The sequence below is a fragment of the Emydura macquarii genome, unplaced genomic scaffold, assembly GCF_026122565.2.
Source record: "Emydura macquarii macquarii isolate MOO-44397 ecotype Brisbane River unplaced genomic scaffold, CSIRO-AGI_Emac_v2 contig_3305, whole genome shotgun sequence".
Lineage (NCBI taxonomy): Eukaryota > Metazoa > Chordata > Testudines > Chelidae > Emydura > Emydura macquarii.
In genome coordinates this window covers 3,115,523-3,129,390 of record NW_027133442.1, presented here as the reverse complement: position 1 = coordinate 3,129,390, position 13,868 = coordinate 3,115,523, and the positions used below count along the sequence as shown (strand labels likewise).

The 13,868-nt window shown below is 53.5% G+C and overlaps 1 protein-coding gene across 1 annotated transcript in view; it reads left to right on the top strand.

Annotated features, from left to right (window-relative positions):
* Positions 1-1,574: 1,574 nt before the first annotated feature.
* Positions 1,575-13,868, top strand: part of LOC137143300 (cullin-9-like) — a 53,670-nt gene continuing 41,376 nt past the window's right edge. The window contains exons 1-4 of the mRNA XM_067533027.1: positions 1,575-1,623; positions 5,225-5,831; positions 9,263-9,417; positions 9,690-10,223. Coding sequence (XP_067389128.1) covers positions 5,237-5,831; positions 9,263-9,417; positions 9,690-10,223 — 1,284 coding nt within the window. The 5' untranslated portion in view covers positions 1,575-1,623; positions 5,225-5,236. The remainder of the gene's footprint in view (positions 1,624-5,224; positions 5,832-9,262; positions 9,418-9,689; positions 10,224-13,868) is intronic.

Below are 13,868 nucleotides of genomic sequence, written 5' to 3'. Positions count from 1 at the left end.
TTATCCTACTTTCTCCGTATAAATCAGGAGGCCTCTCCTGTTGCATCCTCCTACTTATGCTTCCTCATGGTGTCCCACTTCCCCACTTACCTCGAGGCTTAGGTCCCCATCCCTGGGCAAACCTAGTTTAAAGCCATCCTCACTAAGTTAGTAAGCTTGCCTGCGAAGATGCTCTTCCCTCTCTGTTAGGTGGATCCCATCTCCTTCTAGCAATTCTTCTTCCTGGAACGATGTGCCCTGGTCGACGACGAATCCAAATCCCTCTCTCTGACACCACCTGTGTAACTACTCATTTACTTCTACAATTTGATGGTTCCTAATTGGGCCTTTTTCTTCAAGAGGAAGGATGGATTGCTATGAGGCTTTATGCAAATGTACAAACTGACGAGGGATTCTTTGCATGCGGTGTTGTTGTAGCCAGCTCGGTCTTGAATACTGCATGCAGATCTGGTCACCCCATCTCAAAAAAGATGTATTGGAATTGGAAAAGGTACAGAAAAAAGCCTAAAAAATTGAGGGGTATGGAACAACTTCCATACAAGACAAGATTAATAAGACTGGAGCTTTTCTGCTTGGAAAAGAGACGAAGAAGGGGGGAGAGGAGGATATGAGAAAGGACTATAAAATCATGAGTGGTGGGGAGAAAGTAAATGAGGGTTCTTTACTCCTTCACATACCATAAGAATTAGGGGGTCACCATATGAAATGAATAGGCAGGAGGTTTAAAATGAAAAGGAAATGTTTGTTCACGTAACACACAGTCAACCTGTGGAACTTATTGCCAGAGGATATTGTGAAGGCCAGGACTATAAGAGGGTTCAAAAAAGAACTAGATAAGTTCCTGGAGGATAGGTCCATCAATGGCTATTAGCTAGGGTGGGCAGGGATGCAAAACCATGCTCTGAAGTGTCCCTAGCCTCTGTTTGCCGGAAGCTGGGAATGGGCAACGGGATAGATCACTTGATGATTACCAGTTCTGTTCATTCCTTCTGAAGCACCTGGCCATTGGTCTGACCCAGGATGGCTGTTCTTATGGCCTGGGCTATTAGAGAGACAGGGTGGGCAAGGGAATATCTTTTATGGGACCAGCTTCTGCTGCAGAGAGACGGGCTTTCCAGCTGACAGATTCTTCCAGACACTACAAAGATGTATGGCTATGGTGATTTGGGAGGGGGGGACTGAATGGGAAATTGTGGGGTTCTGCATGGGCAAGATGGGGGGAAGCTGAATGGGAAATTGGGGGTCCTGCAGGGGCAAGGTGGGGGGGAGGGGACTGCATGGGATCCAGTCTCCGGCTACAGCTGAATGCAGCCAGCCAGGCAAGGGCAGCTTGGGGCATCCCAGCCCCTTGCAGATCACAGCCCCGCAGAGCTGTCGTGCAGCGCCCCCTGGGGGGCAGAGGGGACCAGCCCCTGCCCGCAGCGGCCCCCGCCTTCACCTTCCCTAGCGCGCCGCGGCTCTGCAGAGCTAGGCCAGCAGCAGGCGGCGTATGCGCTCGCGCTGTCTGTCCCTCACACCGACCCGTAAGCGGGCCCGGGCTAAGCACGCGCGCATGCGTCGCAGTACCCGGAAGCGTGGCGTGTGTGTAGCGGAGGCTGGAGAGGGGCGGCGCGGACTGAGCAGGTGCCGGCCGGGCTCGGGGCGCCGCGAAGGGGGAGGGGCGGCCGGGGCGCGGCCCCAGGGCGGGGAGGGAGACCCCGGGCCCTGCTCACCCCCCAGCGCAGGGCCGGCCCGGCCCGGCCCCGCCCGAGAAGCCCTTCAGCGGGGCAGCCGCGGGCGAGGCCCGGGGCCCCCGGGGGCAGGAGCCGGGCCCGGAGCCAGGGCGCTGCCTGCTGAGCGGGGAGGAGCAGGAGCGTGGCGGCTGCCGCCGCGACTAGCTCGTTTCCCTGCCGTGGGTCGCGGGCTGGGCCGGGCGGAGACTCGGGGCCGGGGCGGAGCGATGGCGAGCGGCGGTGGGCGCAGGGGGCCGGGGCTCAGCGGCTGGCGGTGGCTTGGAGCCTTTCCCGGCAGGGCCCCGGGCTGGTAGCGCAGCCCAGAGGGAAGCGCGGGGCGGGGTCTCGGTTCTCGGTTCTGGGGCCGTTGCCTGGCTGATGCAGGGCGCGGGCGGCCGGCGGTGCGGTCGGGAAGTGGTGAGTGAGTGAGTTACTCGCCTCTGGCCACGCAGGCTGGGTGGGGCCGCTGGGGCGGGACGAGAATGAGCGGCCTGGAGGAGGGAGCGAGGTAGGATTGCCAGCCCGCCCCGCTGGCGCGGAGGAGGATTTAGGGTTTATCTACATGGGGAAATTGACTACGATCGCTCTTGCCGAGTAATTGGGTGTGCAATGGCTATTCGGGTCCATTTCCCCGGCTAGATACGCCCTTGGACCCTGCAGCTCAGGCGGGTCACTGTTGAGATTCACAGCTTGGGGGGAGAGGGGCAGGCTGGTTCTTTGAACTTCTGTCTCCTGCAAGTCCTGGGTGTTTCTCTGAGGTGCCGGAGTGTCGTATGTGACACACACTGGAAAGTCTGTCGCTGATCAATGAACTAAGGTACATGATCAATGAACAGGGGCATATGACTTATGAGGAGAGGCTGAGGGAACTGGGCTTATTTCTTCTGCAGAAGAGAAGAGTGAGGGGGGATGTGATAGCAGCCTTTAACTACCTGAAAGGGGGTTGCAGGGAGGATGGAACTAGGCTGTTCTCAGTGGTGGCAGATGACAGATCAAGGAGCAATAGTCTCAAGTTGCAGTTGGGGAGGTCTAGGTTGGATAGTAGGAAAAACGTTTTCACTAGGTGGGTGTGAAGCACTGGAATGGGTTACCCAGGGAGGTGGTGGAATCTCCATCCTTAGAGATCTTTAAGGCTTGGCTTGACAGAGCCCTGGCTGGGATGATTTATTGGGGTTGGTTCTGCTTTGAGCAGGGGGTTGGACTAGATGACCTCCTGAAGTCCCTTCTAACCCTAATCTTCTATGGGTCTAAGGTTACATCAGATGTGGGGAGTTGCGTTTTAATAGGGACAGGTGGCTAAAGCAGCAGGTGGGAATGGATTGATAGCATTAGCAGTGGGGGCGGGAGGGGAAGCTGTCAGTGAAGGTATCACCTTGGATTGCAACAAATTGGTTGGAGAGTCCACTGAGCCAGGGTTGCTTGGAAGAGTGGTGAGTCAGCCTTGCTTCTTGAATGGTGCAGCAGTGTGGATGGAGTTCTGCTATTCCACAGCCACAGAGCCCACGCCTGGTCTGAGAGCTGTGCTTCAGAATCTAAGCATTCATTAAAATGAGTCCCCATGTGTTTGTGAAGACTTCCATGCAAATGTGAACTGAGTGTAACCAATGCAGTGTTTTGAGTCCATAGACAGCCTGAGAAGTGTGAACTACCCCATTCATCTCACTGGGACATTACTCTGAAGCCTGATGGCATTCACTATTTTGCTGCTGAGAACTTTAGCAAAAAACCGTCAGCTGTTGAACTTATCACACAATCCTAAAATGGCTGTCTGGGTGCTTAAAACCCCAGCTGCCAAAACTTCCAGCTTCCCCTGACACCTTTTGTGAGGCAGTTATTCATTGCCAGCACAAAACTGTGGCACATCATGAACATTGAAAATGTGGTTACAGTCCAGTCACATTACTGGACTGTCCCATCATAATGACCTGGGAGCTGTTATGTGCATTATATTTTTTTCTTGTTTAGTTCAGTTTCTATTCTATGTAAGCTGTTTGGGGCAAGGACCTTATTTTTGTTCCGCGTTTATACAGTATTTGGTGCAATGGGGTCCTGGTCACTATCGCAATACATGTGTATAATAAATGTTGTAATCCTTTTTTTTTAATTTGGAGGAAGCTCCCACAGAATCCCAGATCTGCTGTACCAGAGTGCTGTTGAGTCCAGGGACCTTGCTACATGATTTAGGTCTGGATTTCTGTGCAGCATGTGCTCCCTTCCTCTGCGTCTAGAGAGCATTCGTATCTCGGGATAGCCCTCGTTTGCATGCAGATGCCTTCCTCTAGTTATAAAAAGGATGTTCATTTCCTTGTGTGATGTCTGCTTGTTGACAGTGACTCAAAGAACTGATCCAGAGCGGCCTTAAATTGAACAATGTCTCTCCTTATTACCAACTCTGTTGGCCATGTGGGTAAATGATCCAGGCAGCATGTATTCATTTCTCCCTGCTGTCTGCCATGTGGGCTCCATTAGTCACTCTCTCAGTGTAAATTAATCTAACCCAGCATTTTACGTGCAGCCTAGTCACCAGGATGGAATCCCGTCTCTCTGAGAGCAGTGCTACGCACAGGGCATGTAATTAGGATCTTTGCTCATACTGATAGGAAGTTTCCTGCTGACAGGCTGGCCATTGGCTCCCAGCCATAGGCTGCAAGCCAGAGAGGAACTTGAAATGCAGAGACGACAACAGAAAGTGAATACAGTTTCTTGGTCTGCATGTGCCAAGGTATCATGTCCATGTTACTTGCCTCGATGTGAGGTGACAGTTCCTCAGTCTGGCTCTGGTGAGCCTGCCTATTCAGTACTAGGGAAATTCAGACTGTTTGTGTACAGTTCAGGTAAGGGCAGCAGGAATTGATTTATACAGTGAGATTAATTTACTATATGTATATTGAACCTAAGACATGCTGTTAATGACTTTTCCTCTTCGGAGGTGGTGATGGATGTTGAGCTGTTTGCTGTACAAACACACAGTGAGGGAGAGTCTCTGCCCTGAAAAATTCGCAATGCAGACACATATGACAGATAAAGCATGGGAGGGGAAACAGAGGGGAAGTGACTTGCCTAAGGTGGCAGGGCTGGGGGCAGAACCCGGGTCTCCTGAGTCTCAGGCCAGTGCCCTGTCCATTTGACTGTGTTGCTTCCTGTGGGATGGCCTGCCTGGGTCTCTTCCATCTGCTGGGATGGCTTTGCCAGGGCTCTTGCTCTGTTTGGCTCCCCCACTAACTCAGGGCTGGACCTCAGGCTCATAGGGAGCTTTAGGTTTGCAAGTAGAGCTCTCGCTCACCTTCCTCGGAGGGCTGGGGCTCTTGACTGGGGCGTTGCCTACAGAGGTCTGGCCTGGGGTGCAGAACGCCAGGAGGCCTGACGCACAGAGCTCTCCATCTCTAGCCCCCTCCCCTACCAGATGGGTCCCAGAGGCTCTTCACCTGGAGAGCTCTCTCCCAGAGCTCTTGACTGGGGTTTCTAGGGGGATCGTAACCTGCTCCTGACTCTCTCCATCTCTCTCTGCACAGACATTCTCCATCATGGTGGGCGAGAGGAAGAACGGAAACCTGCTAGTGCACCTGCGGCCCAAGCTGCAGGCCTACCCCAAGGAGCTAATCCGGCAGCGCCGGGGCCACGATGGCCACACCGAGTACCTGATTCGCTGGAGCATCCTCAACTCGGAGGAGGGCACGGAGAGCAGCACCAGTGCCTCTTCTGCAGAGAGCAAAGCAGAGAACATCCTGATGTGGATGTCGGCAAAGGAGGCTTATGCCAGCTGCCCGACGCTGCTGGGCAAGAGGAAACCCGAGGGGCAGCGGGTGACGGAGGAGAAGGCGCCTAGCACGTTCCCTCAGGATGTCACGCTGGACGAGGCCTCGCTGCTGGAGATGAAGGCTGACGTCAGGACCCTGGTGCGGCGGGCCAGCCAGCAGATGGCCAGGCCCTCGGGCCCAGAGTCCTTCATCCTCAACACCATCCACGTGCTGAGCGCCTATGCCAGCATTGGTTCTCTGACCGGCATCTTCAAGGAGACTGGGGCCCTGGACCTGCTGATGGAGATGCTGTGTAATGAAGAGAAGGAAATCCGCCGCAGCGCCGGCAAGATGCTGAGGGCCCTGGCCTCACACGATGCAGGTGAGATCTCCTGGCCAGGAGCCCCAGAGAAGGTCTGGGCTGGGCCCAGGCTGCTGAACATTGGCACTCTGCGGGGAGCCTGGAGCTCTCTGGGAAGGGGAAAAGATTGGAGCGGGGCTCGCTCAGGCAGCAGGATCTTATCAGGGACCTGTTCTTCTGGGTATCAGGAGGGGAGCGGGGCTGGGTCCTGATTCTTGGTGTACTGGAGCCTGCATGTTGGGATCTGACTGGCTGGTGAGGGCCTGACTTGCTGATCTCAAGGTTGCTCAGCAGAATGTAGAAATGAGAGGGAGGAAAAAGTCCCATAATTGTCCTCCAAACACTTCCGAGGCTGGCAAACTCAGCAGAATTTCTTGGGAGCAGTGAGGTGGAGCAGTGTGCAGAGTGAGATGTTGAGGACAAGGCACGGGCACTGCACTGCTTTGTGAGGCCTGGCATTAGTTTCCCGCCCTTTTCTGTCTGCTGGAGCTCCTGAAGAGAGCAGGCCTCGTGCCTGTATGAGGTACTGCCTGTGCAGGCTAGAGCAACGTTTTGGACTCAGAAGCCGTGTTGCGGTGTTATCTGGTGCTCCTCGGAGAATCCCACCGACATTGGGAGTATCCATTGAACCTTCATTTCCCGCTTGCGGGGGGGCGGGGGGGGGTTTGTGTTTTATAAGAGAGAGCTTGATGCTAAAAACATTTCCAAGCCTCTTGTTAGCACATGGCTCAAGGCAGTGGATTTACAACATGCTCCTTGGAAGTGCCTGGTGTTTCCCTGTTTATCCTCTTCCTCTGAGGGATTGTTTTGATTCATCCTGCCTCCCTTTCCCCAGGGACAGTGGTTTCTGCTGGGCAGTGACAAAGGCCAGGTCTACACTACAGATCTACGTCAGTATAACTGCGTCTCTCCAGGGTGTGATAATGTTATACTGACCCAACCCCGGGTAGATAACGTTATGGTGATGGGAGAGCGCCTGCTGACATAGCTACCGCCTTTTGAGGAGTTGGATTAACTGCCAGCAGGAGAGCTCTCTCCCATTGGCATAGGAGCATCTTCACTTAAGCACTACAGTAGTGCTTTGAAGGTAGACCTGCCCTCAGGTTACGTGGAGCTGCTAACCAAGGAGCAGAGCTTCCTTCATACCCAGCCCGGGCAGTGTCGTAAGAGCTCTGGTGTGCCTACCAAAGTATCAAGCAGCTGGGGAGTTCCCACCCTATGGAGTTCCTTACTTCTTGTTCCTCCTTCCCCTTCTTTCTGTAGTCTCTGTGGTACGTTTGGGTTCTCTGGCCATGAGAACAGCTAATAAGCTGGTCCAATGAGAGATCTGTTTCACCCACTTAGCAGCTAATGGGTCTGACTTAGCTCCAGAAGGGGTGAGGAAGGAGGCATCCTTCGTGCCAGGAGATCTTGCAGTCCTGGCTGGAGGGAGTTCTGTGCCCTTTTTCCAGCAGTCCTCCCCTCCTCTGCCCTTCAGGTCACTTGCAGGCACCCCTGTTTTGTCAGGAAATGGCAGAGCCTCCCCTTCTATCCATCCCTATGTCCTCTCAGTGGCTTGCTTATGCTGCAGTGTGTCACCATGTGTCCAGCTGCCGCCTTAGCACCTGAGCTGCCAGAGGCCTCAAGAACTCAGCCCAGGCATGTGGACCCTGCCTCAGCAAGTTTTTGTAGCCACAGCCATCCCGTCACAGTCTCTCCCGTTCCTCTTAAGACCAGATGGGCATTCCGAGCTCAGAGGTGGGAAGCAGGCGTAGTCCCCCAGATCCTGAAGTGACAACATTCTTTTATAGTCTCTGCGCTCTTCTTGTCCCTCCTTCCTCCCGCCCCCTACTGGGGTGGGGGTGTGTGTGAGACCCCTCCAGCCAAGTGGAAGATGCTGTCTGAGCCTGTGCAGTGTGATCTGGCGAGGGTAATCGTACTGATCAGGCAGGTGGAGAAGCACTATTGCCCCTCTCACACAGGGCTCGGAGGAGATAAGGGCCTAAGAAATCCAAGGGTAAGAAGCTGCACAGCAGCAAAACAAGCTCCTTCTCCTAGTTCTGAGTGATCTCCAAAGAGGAGAGAGAAGTCTGGTTCTGAGTGCGTCAGTTCTGAGAAGGAGACCTGGGGAGGCTGTTTTCACACGAAGGCTTTGCACTGAATGCTCTGCTGAGCAGGTGGAATCTGTTAGGCCAAAAGACAAGTATTTCCTCAGAGACTCTTAGATGGAGCCGGGTGAATGGAAATTCCACATGCAGGGCAGGGGTTTAAATAGATGAGCTCTGGTTTATCTGAAAGAAGTTGCAGCATGTCCAGGTAATGCTGGTAATTTGGCTTTGTTGTCTTGGGTGGTTAGTGAGCAAAAGCATTCTTCATGTGCTGAGCCCTTCCTCGTTGTCCAGTGACTTATAACCAGCTGAGAGGGCTGTGCTCAGACTTCACACACACCCTCGGGAAGCACTAAGCGTGGTAAGTGGCATCCTCAAAGGAGACTGTTCAGAAAGTTATGAGCAGGTTGATACAGGGGGATAAAATATCTGCAAGGTGACCTACAAAGAGTTTTAAAAAAACTGTGCTTGTGCCTTTTTTGGTTTCCTCTAATGTAAGAAGAGGCCTGAAAGGGCTCTTTCCAAAACAAAAGGTTTTTCTCTTGCTTGTTTTATTTTAACCTGACGATAGGAGGAGTATATGTTTGTTTTTTTTCCAGAGGGCCTGCTGCATGTCTGAGAGCTTGTGTGTGTGGTGAGCTCTTTCTTAACTGAGAGGCATGAGTATAGGATCTTTAACAGGCATCCTTCTCCAAAATGTTCATCAGTCATTAAAGCGAGATGTTATCAGTTTTAAATAGCCATGCTGTTTCCCTTCTCTCAACTGGGGCAGTTTTCACGCCCGAGGCTCCTGTGATGTCCCTGCTTTATTCATTCTCCACTCAGCCCTGCAGGCCGGAGAGGGCCCGGCTTCCAAATGCCAAACATGAGACGGACAGGCTGTTTTGGGAGAGAGGAATGGGGTGGTCAGGCTTCTTTCTCCATCAGAAAGCAACAAAACAAAGGCACAAGCTTCTTATTTTGCTTTGCAGGGTCACCTGTGTTGTCAGCAAGTTAGCTTTTGTTGTTTCTTTTTGTTTCATTCGTTGTTACGCTGTTCTGGGGGAGCGGTGAACTCTCTTGCTCTCATGCACTCTTCTCTCTGGACAGTTACTTGGCCTCCTGCAGTGCGAAAAGCCTGGGATGCTGTAGGCCTTGGAATCTCACAAGGGCAGTGATATCCCCAAATTTTGGTTGGTTGGTTCAGTTGCCTGGTGGTGGTTTGAAGGGTCCTTGGGGATTGTCAGGTTTGTGTCATCAAAGTGGGATAGGAGGTCATGGGGGTGTCGCGTGGCTCTGTGTGTCTGATTCCCCTTTCTGGGGCAGAGTCACTGCTGCAGGGCTGGGTGAGGGAAAGCACTTAGCTGGCGTCTGTCACGGCTGCAGGGAGTCGGGCCTACGTTCTCCTGTCCCTGAGCCAGCAGGACGGCATTGAGCAGCACATGGACTTCGACAGTTGCTACACCCTTCTGGAGCTGTTTGCGGAGACCACGTCCTCCGAAGAGCACTGCATGTCCTTTGAGGGGATTCACCTGCCCCAGGTACCAGCAGGACTGGCTGGCTCGGGGGTGAAGGGGTGGTGGGGCTTGGAGGCCTGTCTGGTACGGAGATGGATGGAGCTCAGAGGTCTGTTAGGGACAGGAGGTGGCACAGGGTGGGCAGGATGGTGGAGGCCTGTTGGGGTGGGTGGTGGTGGCCCAGGATGGGCAGGCGACCTATCAAGGGCAGGGGGGTGGGTGGGGGCGACTCAGAGCTGGGGGGTCTGGCTGGGGAGCTCTCGTCGCCATGGCTCTGACGCCCGTGTCTGTTGCAGATCCCTGGGAAGCTGCTGTTCTCTCTGGTGAAGCGCTATCTTTGTGTCACCTCTCTCGTGGACAAGCTGAACAGCGGCACGGAGCTGAGTGGGGAGCGCCAGGACTGTGCTGCGCCCTGCGCTCGTGTCAGGGAGCGGAGCCGCGTGCAGCGGGAGTTCGAGTTCAGCATGGCCATGGCCAGTCTCATCTCCGAGCTGGTGCGGGTGATGGGCTGGGACCGCAGCCAGAGAATGGAGCTGCTGTCCCTGCAGGAGAGGCAGCTGCGGGGTGTCCGCTCCATCTTCCAGCCCAAGGCTCCCGCCTGCGCCACCATCCAGGTGCCTTTGGTTGCTCCAAAGCCCTTGCCACATAAAGAGCAGGCCCAGGAGTTGTTGCCTCCATCAGACTTCTTCAGTCATGACAGCTACGTGGAGTACATGCAGGAGAACCTGAAGCCAGGAATGATGGTGCGCATGCTGGAGGACTATGAGGAGATCAGCGCTGGGGACGAGGGCGAGTTCCTGCAGAGAAATAATGGGATGCCCCCCTTGCAGGCGAGTGATCGAGAGAGGGAGGAGGGTGATATTCTGCAACTGGGATTGCTTCCAGTCCTTCCTGGTAAAACCTCGCTGCGCATGCCAGCTCAGGCCCCTGGTGTGCTTGGCTTGAACTCTGGAGCTGGCTTCCTTTGATCCACAATCAGACAGTGCTCCCTGGGCCAGGGTGAGCAGCATCTTCATCCACGCACGCTTCCCATTTAGGAGAGCTGGCCTCAAGTGAGAATCTGGTCTGGAGCTATCCCTTCGTGTTGTGCGTGTGCAGAGTTGCTTGTGCTTACTGCAAGGTCAGACCTGCAGGGAAAAGCCACTTGGGAGAGGGAGTCCTACGCTCTGGTTTACCTTCTGCATCACCAGAGTTGCCCACTAAATTCCAATGACTTACACTTGAATAGCCTCGCTGGCTGCAGATCATGCCCTGACACCTGTGCAAGCCCAGTTAGGCTAATCGTGTAGCACAGGCATCCATTACTGAGGGCGTAGTTTGAAGACAATGGGTTTGCCCCAGGTCCCTTGGTATAGGTTGATAGAAGAGACCTATGACCACAAAGGGTCACTCGGCTGGGCTGGGTTGGGCCTGCCACCTCTCCTCTTTGTCTTCATGTGGGTTGGGTTCCGAAGGGAGGATTTGTCCCTATCCAGTTGCGGCTGAGTCTTTGCGGCTGTTGATGCCGCCTCAGCAGAACCAGGGTAGTGTGAGAGCAGCAAGCCGCCGCCCGCCCGCGCCCCCCCCCCTTAACAAACTGCGCACAGTTGATCCTGGAATCAGATGCGGATATGGAATCGTGGGGCCGATTTAGTCACTATAGGTTTGAATTGTGTCTCTGGTCTGGGTGGAAACATGGAGGCCTTGCCAGCATGAGGCTCACTTCTGTAAACGTAGAGGCCTCTTGCTTGCTCTGGTCACACTGAGTCTACAGCTTTTGGTAAATGCCCTTTTATCTGTTACTGTGTCATGTTTTAGTGGCCAGGGCACTTGTCTTTGCTCATCTGTTACTGAAATGTCTCCTGAAGCATCCCTGTTTTCCTCTTCCTCTAGTTCCAATTCCACTGGCCTCCTGGGATCTGACTTAGATTTTCTGTAAGCCTCGTCTGGAGGCTTTAAGAATTAATTTCCTTGTCTGTCAATAACTATGGCCCCCTCTTTTGCGATCCTATGGACTGAATGAGTGAGTTCGAGGTGCCAGCGGCTTCTCCATCACGTCCTGCTTTTTCATAAGGATAAAATGGCACCTCATCTGCCCTTGCAGTTTCTCCTGAAAACTGTCATCAGCATCAAAGTTGGTTTTCCTTCTGCATGCTTGTCTGGCCCCTATGCTCTGGAAACTTATACCGGTTAAGGACAAAACCTTCTCGCTTGCTGTCCTGCCTCTTTTCATCCAAAGGAATCTGTTGTCGTGCACAGGTGGTTGAAGGTTTAGCGCTTCGAAGCCTGCTGCCAGGAGGATCAGGTTAAGGCCTTAGAAGGTCTTGGAGCCTGTTCCACAGGAGCTGGTGCAGTTCCCAAGACTTGGTTGTGCTGTAAAGTCCTGATCCCTTTCCTAAGGGAGTTTGCAGTCTGATTTGGACACTTGGGGTCCTTAGTGGATTCCGCACTGTTGCATGGCAGGGGTGTTGTGTTGGTGTGAGGCTTTGCGAAGGGTGCTCCCGAAATGTGTCCCATTCTGAAATCCGCCGTGGGTTCTGGCACCCCTTTCGTAACTATAAGCAAGGCTCTGTGCACTCTGGTGCAAGAGGGACACTTGGTCTGCGTTGTGTGGTGCTTCAGTGCAGCCCATTGGATGTTCTGCGGAGGCTACAGCTAAATTAAATCATGAAGGTTTTATTGAATGAAGGTTTATAACCAATTCAGAGTATCCGCCTTGCTTCATTTGATGGTAAATTCAGTTTATTTGATGATGCCTAAGGGAGACAGTGGTGGAGGCAAAGGGGGCAAAAGCAAGGATCGTTTTTTTAAAGTAGGAGGGACTAAAGCATGCTTGTCCTGTGGGGGCAATGAGCCAGCAGGGAGAGGAATCACAGGGTCACTGGGACAGGGCAGAGGGATCACAGGAAGACAGAAGATGAGATTTCGGGTTCAGCGGTTGGGGCCAGGAGAGGGGGTGGGGCCGAGGGGTGGAGGGGGAAAGGTAAGTGGGGCGTATGGGGCAGGAGGATGGAGTTATACTTGGATCTTGTCGATTTTCTTCCTGCAGAAGTTAGGAGGATCCTGGACAGAGGGGGATGTGAGGGAGGGGTTAAGAAGGGAGTCAAAGGTGGCCCGGTGGGGAGCATGGTGCAGCTGTGGTGCTGCTGGCTAGGGACAAGGCAGAGCCATAGGGGGAAATGGGATTTGCAGTGAGCAAGTCCTGCTGGGATGTCTGCGAAAGGCGCTCCACTGTGCCGCCGCAGAAGCAGAGGAGGAAGTGGATGGTAGGGCTGGGTGCACTGGGGGAGTGTGGAGAATCATTGACTATGCCATGGGAGAAGAGGGGTCAGGGCTGAGAGCAGAGAAGTCCTGGTAGTGCTGGGCTGGAAGTCTGACAGCTGAGTAGTGGGACAAGGAGAGGGGCGCAGCAGGCTGTGTTGGCAGATGAGATGATGGCCAGGCACAGGGACCTCCGCGAGGGGAGGACCAGAGGGGAGCAGCGCTTGATCAAGAGTAGAGCAGACGGGTGCCCGTTTTGGTAGGTGGGAGAGTTGATCTAAGGCTGTGGTCAGAGGAGGAGGTGAGGTGAAGAGATGGTTGGCTAGAGACCAGACTGGGTGGGATTGTGACGCCCAGAAGAGGAGATGCTTACTTCCGACCCTTGCTATGGGACGCATGTTCTCTGCCCTCTCTAAACGCCATGTCAAAAAGGTGTCTTTGTAGCATGGCCAGGAATTCACCAAATCTGAGCTATTTTGGATCAAGACAGGAAGCAAATTCCAGAGTCTGGGCCCTCAGAGGAGGCCCTGCCAGCCATTTTATAATCTCCTTCAACAAACAAACAAACAATCCTCTCCCTTGCCGTTTCTCCTTCCTTCTTGACACCCTCCCATCTCCATTCCATGGCCGAGCCTCATTCGATCAGTTGCTGTATGCTGTCCAGAGCAGAGCTCAGTCTCCAGGCTTAGAGCTTTCACCTCATGGACTTGCTCCTCCCTGCTCGTATTCCTTCTTTACCCCCCATCCATTCAGTTTCCATCCTCCACAACAACATTCGGTCACTGAACGTCCCCTTTTTGTTCCAGCCCTTTTACTCTGCATAAAAATCTATAATCCCGTTGTGTCTGCAACTCTCTGGTTGTTACTGCCTACTTCTCTTGTCTCCACCAGTACAACAGACTGAGTCCTTAAGTTAAAACTGGAGGATTGCTGGCACACCAGCAATTTCACTGTCCCCCGGCTTGGAGGACAGGGCAGCTAGCAATTTAAGAGTTCTCCCTTCGCTTTCAGCAAGTTCCTTTTATTGCTGATCATGAAAACCTTTTCTTGTAGGCCCATGCCCGTGCTTTAGTGAAGAGGGATTTTTTTTTCTAAGGACTTTAAGAAGTTCCTAGACTCTGATTCATCCTCCCTTTGTCATCGTTTTTCATAAGGGTTTTAAAAAGCCTGTGGCCTAAAGGAGCAGAAATTGTAAGTGCGAAGAAGGCACTGGCTTTGCAGAACCATGTTTAGAT